The sequence below is a fragment of the Aquarana catesbeiana genome, linkage group LG02, assembly GCF_042186555.1.
Source record: "Aquarana catesbeiana isolate 2022-GZ linkage group LG02, ASM4218655v1, whole genome shotgun sequence".
NCBI lineage: Eukaryota > Metazoa > Chordata > Amphibia > Anura > Ranidae > Aquarana > Aquarana catesbeiana.
This window is the reverse complement of record NC_133325.1, coordinates 338,090,287-338,100,000: the sequence shown is the minus strand read 5'-3', so window position 1 is coordinate 338,100,000 and position 9,714 is coordinate 338,090,287. Positions and strand designations below refer to the sequence as shown.

At 39.1% G+C, this 9,714-nt stretch overlaps 1 protein-coding gene across 2 annotated transcripts in view; it reads right to left on the bottom strand.

Moving 5' to 3' along the window:
* Positions 1–319: 319 nt before the first annotated feature.
* Positions 320–9,714, bottom strand: part of PRPS2 (phosphoribosyl pyrophosphate synthetase 2) — an 81,346-nt gene continuing 71,951 nt past the window's right edge. For both annotated transcript variants that reach the window (XM_073614855.1, XM_073614856.1), the window contains 3 exons: positions 7,946–8,119; positions 5,761–5,920; positions 320–1,870 (listed from right to left, as the gene is read on the bottom strand). In XM_073614855.1, coding sequence (XP_073470956.1) covers positions 1,778–1,870; positions 5,761–5,920; positions 7,946–8,119 — 427 coding nt within the window. In that variant the 3' untranslated portion in view covers positions 320–1,777. The remainder of the gene's footprint in view (positions 1,871–5,760; positions 5,921–7,945; positions 8,120–9,714) is intronic.

Genomic DNA, 9,714 nt, shown 5'->3' with positions numbered 1-9,714 from the left:
CTTAAAATATGTCAAGGGAATTCATCTTTTTACACACAATGCTCAATTCTCTAGGGAAAATAAGAGCAGCTCACAAATAATGTAGAAAACAATATACACTAAATGATAAAATATCTAAAGTTCCAGGACTTTTGCAATCATAAAACGTACAAAGTATCATATAGAAACTCCCATAGATCTACCACTGAAGAATTTTCCTTTAACAATGCCGACATGAAGATAAGGAAAAAAAAAAAAAAGATCAACAGATAAACTCAGAAAGTGTCACTATTATATGGAAAGCTATTGTTCCCCCAAAAAAACACACTGAACAACAAGGTAAATTGGTCCACGGAGAACTCTTAAATTTATTGTTTAAGCAAAAAAAGTCATTTTTTGTCAAATGAATTGCAAGAGACCAATCTGGAAGAAACAAAACATATAAAAACAAGAGATGATGCATTGTGCAGCTCGGTCTTGTGTCAGCTTTGGTACAACACGATCTCGTGTTAGTTTATTCATGTTCCAACAGTTCAGTTAGCATTTGTGACAATGCACCTTTGTATTCATAGATTGCCATCTTAACACATACAGTAGATTTGCATCTTTTGCATCATAACAAGCAATACACTGAACTGAGCACATTACATTATCAGTGAGGAGCAATGGGTAACATATTTCCTGATGTATGCATAGTCCATGTGTTCCATGGAAATTCAGCGCTCCTCTGAATACTTTTGTTATACCCAAACAACTTAGATGTCCAGCGCTTTTACGTGGATTGTTATTCAGAAATGGAGGTTACTAGAAAATAATTCTCGTGAAGAGCTTATTAATCTCTATGGAACAACTTCCCAACTATTGCCATAGCCCCTAGTCAACAAAAGATGTCAACTGGGTGACAAAATATAGAACATGCATAGCATGTCTCTGTCCTGGTATCTTTTTCACCAGAGGCCCTTGCTCAATACCCAGCGGGGCTTGTGTGCTGAAGTCTATGGTGACCTGCTAATAAAAATCTGCATCATGTTTACTTTTATCTATAAAGCTCAATGAGCCACTCTAGCCTTTCCAAGGGCATGTAGCGAAGACCTCTTATGTTTTAGGTAGATTTGAAGTTCTGCCAATTCTTACTTTCACCTGCACTTTTGATGTTTATTAAATGTCATGGGTAGAGAAGACAGAAACACGAAAAATATAGAACATAAAAACGGACCTTAACACAACTTGTAACAGCATTGGGGAAGAAACTAGACAGTGCAACATAAAAGTAGTACACCGATATGCCAGCTTTACTAATGTTGAGTTGTCCACTACAAAATAGCCTACAGTCTAGAAAGAACATACGAAATATGAAACATCTGCTAAGATTAATATTTCAACTGCATACAGTACAAAATAGGATTGCTTTATATCATTCCCTACCCTTCCCAAACAACCCAAGCCTCCCAAAGCCTTTCACTGTAAAAGGTAACATTCAAAGTGTCAGAACAAACTGGTGGCATTCACCAATAAATCTTGTGCAAGTATACAGCTGTAATGTATCCAAAACATACACAGAGGTTTTATTAAATACAAAGGTAAGATTAGCTAGAACCCAAGGTTGCTTTCAGCATGGCCATCAACAGAAAGCATTCAAAAAATCTTCTCACTACGCTGCACTCTTCCAAGGATAGGAGAGAAGGGTACAGTATCTGAAACTGCTAACAGGCATTTTTATTATCTGGCTTTTGGTTAACGTTGCTTTAAAAAAAAAAAGAAAAATCAAGAGGGCTGCTGCATGCGGGGAGAAAACAGTCTATAATGGGACATGGCTGAAGAGATATGACACAGATTCGCCATTATGAGTCCTCCTAATTGCTTCTGCCAAGATCATAGATATGTCGATTACCTTGTAGAGAAAAAAAAAAAAAAGACATAATTAGTTTTCTTGATTTCAGTAATGTTTTTCATATGACACAAATATAAAAAGTGTAACATGAAAACTTCTTGTGGCCTTTAGCACCCAACCAGAATAATTGTCAAAACAAGCAAGGGCTGGTGCAAACTTACTGGTTTGCTGTGGGTAATCAGTACCTATCCTTGCTACACACTGTACATATCTGGCCCTAATGTTGATCATACAAGTAACAATAAATGACTAATAATAGATTAAAGTACTTAAAGCAAAACCGTAGGCAAAACATTAAAAATAAGAGGAATTTTGACTTGCCTGTAAATTCCACATCTTGGAGTACAGTACAGGACACAGGCTTGGTATTCATAGAGCCTGGGTTCTATGCTTTTACCTTTAGGTGATTGGACACTGGCAAAACTAATAAAGGACACATCCCCTTGGGGTGCCCCTTCTATTATCATTATTATTTTTTTGCGCAGCGCTTTACAAAATGAGGGCAGACAGTACACTTACAATACAAATCAATACAGGAGGGATCAGAGGGCCCTGCTTGTTAGAGCTTACAATCTAGAATTCTATAACCCTTCCCCACTATTTGAGTCCTCGGTTACGTAGCAAGCAATGCAGAGTAACCAAGGCACAGAAAAAAGGGAGGGCCTGTGTTCTGTACGCCAATATATGGCATTTACAGGTAAAGCAATATTCCTCTGGTCTTAACCATTTATACATCTTTGGATGTTCCAAAGCATTGAATGAGAATGGGGCAAAAACAACAGGACTATACCAACAGGCCCCCAATTATAAGGGTTAACCAACCCAGCTTCACAGTGCTGCTGCAAGCAACATAGCTGGAGCTACAAGTGACAAGAATTGAACATATACCTGGTAAGACTCAGACATAATTAGTAGACCAGGTGGTGGATAGGGATGAGCCCGATGTTAGAGTCGAACGTAAGTTCGAGTCAAACATTGGGTGTTCGCCTTTTCACCGAATAGCGAACAATTTGGGGTGTTCGTGGCAAACTCGAAAGCCGCGGAACACCCTTTAAAAGTCTATGGGAGAAATCAAAAGTGCTCATTTTAAAGGCTTATATGCTTGGTATTGTCATAAAAAGTGTTTGGGGACCTGGGTCGCCTGCCCCAGGGGACATGTATCAATCCAAAAAAAAAAGTTTAAAAAAAAAATGCTATTTTTTCGGGAGCAGTGATTTTAATAATGCTTAAAGTGAAACAATAAAAGTGAAATATTCCTTTAAATTTCATACCTGGGGGAGTGTCTATAGTATGCCTGTAAAGTGGCGCATTTTTCCTGTGTTTAGAACAGTCCCTGCACAAAATGACATTTCTAAAGGGAAAAAGTCATTTAAAAGTACTTACGGCTATTAATGAATTTTCGTCTTTTTTTTGCATTGATACATGTCCCCTGGGGCAGGACCCAGGTCCCCAAACACTTTTTATGACACTCACGTGCATATAAGCCTTAAAAATGAGCACTTTTGATTATTCATGTTTGTGTCCCATAGACTAACGGTGTTCGCACAAATTTTTTGCATGTTCTGCTGCGAAACGAACCAGGGGGTGTTTGGCTCATCCCTAGTAGTAGAACAAGAAGAATGGTGGGCATGATCAGACTGCCCCAGAATTTTCCAATGAACGTGTGAAAAAAGCCTGCAATAACGCCTAACAAGCATTAGTGAAAGGGAAGTAGGCCCTTGTAAGCAATTCCATTTATTAATTGGTGAAGATAATGGCAGGATGCCACTAACGAAATTCTGAGGGTAGGACAGGAGAGAAAAGCCTTTTTTTTTTTTTTAACACACCTAGAAATAAACCCTGATGGAAGTAGAAAAGGTGGAACCGCCTGCAGGAAGAAGCGATAGTTTTTGGATTCCACAGATTTAAATCAGAGTGTTAACATACATGCTGTTAATGCCAGAGACTGTGAATCAAAGGCAGAAGGTGGCCTTGAGGAAAAGGAAATGTTTTATTGGAAAGGGTTCTGAGTGACAGATTCAGAAAACTCTGCCTTAGTCAGCTAGTTACCTTGCTGTATGACAGGGATATAGCTAACATCAAATGCTGAGATCGGTGTTGTTCTTCTTCAATGTTAATGAAGACTCCACACGGAGGTTGAGTTTTATGTGTGTTCTTGGCAGAGAGACTGTGGGCCTGAGCTTTTGCAGTGGCTCTCTTTCACCTAGTTTGTCATTTGCTACAACTGAGGGTATTTCCCTGTGGAGTACTCGTGAAGCAGAATGCTGTATACAAGGTAAGTGTGTGCAGAAGGATAATGCAAAAACCCAGTTGTAGACCATCATCCTATGCCAAGAGAAGAGAGAAGTGCCTGAATGCTTTAAAAGGGCTGTAAGGTGGGATGGTGGTAAAGAGTGTGTCTCATGGTGTGATACAACACCTGATCATCCACTTACGACTCAGCTCTAAGTAGTACATTTTGGTGCCAATATGTTTCAAACATAACCTGGTTTTCAGAGTAATGGTCAGAGATACAGGGTGACCCTGCCTTACCTGTCCATGATGCTAGCCCTACGATAAAAGTCCAGCCTACGCACGTCATAGTGGGCCTACCCCCAAAGGGGTCCAGTGCCAGAGGCAAACATTAGATCATGGGTGCAATATGGGCTCCTGTAGACATATCCTCTGGCTTTCAGCTTGTACCTCTGTACGAGTTTTCTGTTTGAAAGCCAGAGGACAAAATCAGTGGACTAAGAGTGCGGTTTTTAAAATGTGAACGTGGATGGGCCCCTTTCAAATAAATCTTTTTTGATGATGTGCTCTATTTAATTGAAATAATGGTAGTATTGTTATGCATTTGACCCACAAAGATGAATAGCATTAAACGGTTACGAAGATTTAAGCAAGAACAGTCTAGAAACACAAGTTAGTATTTAAAGGAAATCTTTACTGTTCTTTACAGACTGATCCCAGCGCCTGAACCTGTCAGGAAAAAAACATACAGGATCTGTTGGGACAAATCAGAGGTCACCTAAAGTCTGGCAATTGCTGTCTTCTCCACTGGCCTCTAACAGGCAGGTGAAAACGTACATACATAAAGTGACCACTGAGACTCAAGCGCAGACAAACATATTAAAAACTAAACGAGGCTAAAACTAAAAAACGTTCACTAAAATCAGCCTGCAAAATGATATCTCCTTTATCACATTCAATTCACACCTTTGACACTTATATTTCCTGTTTGCCTAAAATGCAGTGCTGGGTGCCTGATTATTCGATAGCTAAACGATGGCACAGTCATGTTGGGGGAAGTGTGTCCTTAGTAAGCTCTGACTAAAGTAAACTGGAGCTCACTCAGATGCAAGTAATCCTGTTGCTTTGCCCTGTATAGGAAAAGCACAAGTTCACATAAAAAGACTATCTCTTTATGGTCTGATTGTACAGGCTTGCTGTAAAAAAGCTCTCTAAAGTGCAAGTATCTGGCTGTAAACTGAATAGCAAAAACTTAATTTTGGTTCAGGTTTGGATAAAATTAGAAAGGAATAAAATCCAACAGTTTATTTTTGATGTCTGTCTCTGGGACAAGTGCAGTGAAATCTCTCCATTGGAATACAAACAGAAAAGCAGTGAAAACTCCAAAAAATAAGAATTCTCTTAAGCCGGTCACAGACAGTTCCGATCTTGGCCAGTTCAGCAGGAACCAGCCGAGATTAAAAACATGTACGGGCAGGCTAAATGCACCCAAGGTAATTGATCAACAGTTGCCACCAAGACAGGCATCCCTGTCTAAAAACATTTTTCACGTAAAGATGCATCTTACTGTAATAACCCAAGAAGAAAGCAGTTGCAGAAATATCATTCCAGTGAACACAAAGGGAAATAAAACTCATCTATATTGAACAGGTTAGTACCTGGATCTTTGAGCAATGCTTCATTTTATCTTCCTGGGGTATCGTGTTGGTAACCACAACAGCCTCAAACGCTGCATTATTGATCCGAGAAATGGCAGGTCCAGAGAAAATGCCGTGTGTTAAAATTGCATAAACTTTTGTCGCTCCAGCAGAAAGCAACCTAGAACCAAAAATGGTCGGGCGTTAAAACAATATACTATACAGGCTGTGATTATACTTTTAAAGGGAAACAGCAAGGAGAGAAAAAAAAAAAAAAACACCACATTTGCTGACTTGGTTCTGAAGATGCTGGTTCTACAGCTGTCATTCTGATCTTGGCTCTCACTGGACCAGAACAAGTATGTAGTCAGTGAAGTCTGAACTGCTCTCCTGCATACTTGTTCTTTGGTTAGTGAAGTCAGGAGCATGAAAAAGCCAAGGAGCTTGCACTTACAAGTCAGGAAAGGCAGCCCTCATATTTCTATTCTCAAAGGATTTCTTTAACAGGTTGGTTCTCTTTTACCAAAAAACTGCCTAAGCTGATAAAAGGTCATCTGTAGTTAAAAAAAAAAAAAAAAAATGCCCTCATAGGTGTAGGCCATTTAGGTGCCTCATGAAGCCCGACTGGATAATTTACAGGACATTTCCATGACACTCACAGCTGGTACGGTTCATCCCCACCATCACAGGAGCGAACTCTCAAACGTGAGCGACAGGAGGGCCCTGCTCGTAGAGCTTACATTCTAAAGGGAGGGGGTGGTTGTACAAAAGGTAATAGATGCGGGGAATGATTTGATGGGGTTGTTAGGTGGGTGTGGGATAGGCTTGAAAAATACATGATAGTTCACGTTTCATAGAAGGCAAAAAACTGGTGTGTATTAAAATTACAGCATGTAGGCTACTGCTTAGCTCTCACCTGCAAATGGCAGTTTTCATGGCTAATCCTCCTGTTTTATTACCCTACTTGCTTCAGGGTGGAAGCAGAGCAGCATTTAAGTTTGAGGATTACAAGTGGTGGTCCACAAAGTACAGAAAGATCAGGTCTTTCATGTGTCTCTTCCCAACTTTTTTTTTTTTTTATCAATTTGTAAAATGAGTAAAAGTACTGCCACTTTTGTTTAAAAATTACATTTGTTACTTTTCCCAGCATCCTCTGGAAAATTTGAATTTTATGGGTTACTTTCTCTGAAGTTTCAAGCCAAGTGGCCTGAAGCATCCTGGCTCTGAAACAAAAAAAAAAAAAAAAAGTGCTTCTGGAAGATGGACTGCTTATTTAGCTCAAAAGTAGAGCAGATATCCCGATAGCACACAGCACCCTCTAGTGGTGGTCAGGAATAGCTTGGTTACAGCAAAGCTAGATGCAAACACAGAGCCAAGCCATGCTGCTGGAATCATGATCTTTAGAAAAGGACACCCATCATATTGGCATTTTTCCTAGACTGCAGGAAGAAGTGCAAATGAGCAATGTTAATGAAAGTGACCATACACTTTAAATGATAAAGCATTAACATTTTTCTTTTACATGCAGATTTAACATTACTTCAAGAGAAATAACACTGAAAATTAAAAAAATAAAAGACCTTTGCTAAAACAATGCAAAGTGCACAGTTAGAAATTAGGTACCACAACACTGCTAAACATATTTAGTCCATCAAATCAAAGGGGATTATTTACTAAAGGCAAATAGACTGTGCACTCTGCAAGTGCAGTTGCACCAGAGCTTAGTAAATGAGGTAGCGCTTCGCTTTGCAAAGCATACCCAATCACGTGCAAGGGGGAAAAAAAAAAAAAAAAAATTGCATTTTTGCTTGCATATGATTGAATGCTTCTGCTCATTTACTAAGCTCTGGAGCAACTGCACTTTGCAAAGTGCACAGTCTATTTGCCTTTAGAAAAGCTGTCTTAAAACAGTCACCCTGTTCCTCAGGGATTGTTTAGTACCATGAAACGGAATCCTGTCCTGTCCTTTAAACTTGTCTGGCTCCAAGTTTCAATAGCACCTTATTTTTCATTTAAAAACTAAAATAAACACACCCAGTCAGACAACCTCAAAAATATAAATTGAATAATTTGAAAAGGCCATTTACAAGGATAATCAGATGCTTAAGACAAAACTGCCCAATGACTCCAGACTTTACTTCAACAGGAACCTTTAACATTCCAGCACATCAGTATGGGTGTTTATTTAAGATAAGCCATTACTTACTTGTCAGCAGCATGGCATATTGTACCACATGTGTCAGCCATGTCATCAACAAGAATTGCAACCCGATCTTTCACATCTCCAACTAATACCATCCTGTCCACCTCATTGGCTTTTTTCCTTTCCTTGTGGATTAAGGCAAATTCAACATTCAGTCGATCGGCAATGGATGTCACCCTGTGAAAGACAGCAGGATTAATGTTAAAAATAAATAAAATAAACAAAAAATGTACCATATGGTGTTAACGTATCAAATATTCATATATCAAGTTCTAGATATACTGCTACAAGTAATTTTATGGGTATGATGCATAAAAGTATAAATTCTCGTGGGAGAACTATAGTAGCATCGGTTTCTGACATTAACACACACAGATCAAGATATGCATCAGGCAGCATGTGGAGACCTCTAGTGGTCAAAATTGGATTTAATTGTGCATCTACTCAGGGGTATGTAAAATAAAAATGGATAAAATATGTGTACTATATATAAACCACAAGTGCACACAATTCTGCAGCAATGCCAAAATAAGAGAGGAATGTGAGTCTAGGGGTGTGTTTTAACCTGGCATTTTCCAGTATAAAGGATATCTTAGTGCTTGGGCAATGCCAAATGCACTTAAGTTAATGCTAAAAAACCAACTAGTGATTGTGCCAACGCCTAACGTCACTGCAAGTCCATAGTGAAAAAGAAAAAACTTTTAAAATAGTTTAAACCGGGTAACTGAAATCCAAGAACCTTGCCACTTTCAAAAACCACCATTCGGTACTTAACACCTGCAGTGTTCTGAGGAATCAGAGAGCTTTCAGCTCAGACACCATACTGGGGGATACAAAGTAACCACTTTGTATGTCATGCCTGATATAAGCCTCCATTTGTGAGTGCAAATTTTTACTTTGTCTTTGATTGTTTAGTAAAATAAAAGCAAGCGCACAGGCTCATAGTGCAGTTACCTTTTATTAACCAAAGTTCATGCAAAGCGAACGTATAGTGCATTTTACAAGAATAATTGTTCAACTCTACAAAATGGAAACAGTCATGCTCTTGCTCAACTGAAAACAATATTTACCTGTAGGTACACAAAATATCTCCTAAATGTGCACAGTTTAGGAGATATTTACATGTGTAAAAGCCGGTGATATCACTAGCATATGCGCACTGCACTCTCAATGGGCAGCATGCTATCCATTGAGAGCTGTGCTGCAGGAGTGGCGTCATTGTGGCTCAGCTGTTTAAATGCCCAGAAGCCCTCAAAACTGGACAGAAGACCAGGTGAAGATGGATTCCCTGATTGCGGTGACTGCGTGCGTGCAGCTGGGATAAGTTTTAATTTTTCTAAGCAATGCAATACTAGCACATTATAACATTACCCTATGGGGGAGGGGGGTAGGGACCAAGCTTCACTATTACATGTGCTCTGTCAGTGCTGTATAAACGGTGGGGCAGATTTAATAAAACTGATGCATTGTAACCGATCAGCTTCTAACTTCAGCTTGTTCAATTATGCTTTGACAATAAAACCTAGCACACACATTATATAATGTATTATTTTTATTATTTAAGGTACTTCTATAGCACTGTCAATTTTACGCAGCGTTTTACATATACATTGTACATTCACATCGGTCCCCACCCTCGAGGAGCTTACAAGCTAAGGTCCCTAAATCACATTCACTGTATCTCTCAGAATATCTCATTTCCAAGGCCCCCTAAAAGATGATCAAACGTATGTAAAAAAAAACCTCTACATGCCTGCAATTCACATTTGGGA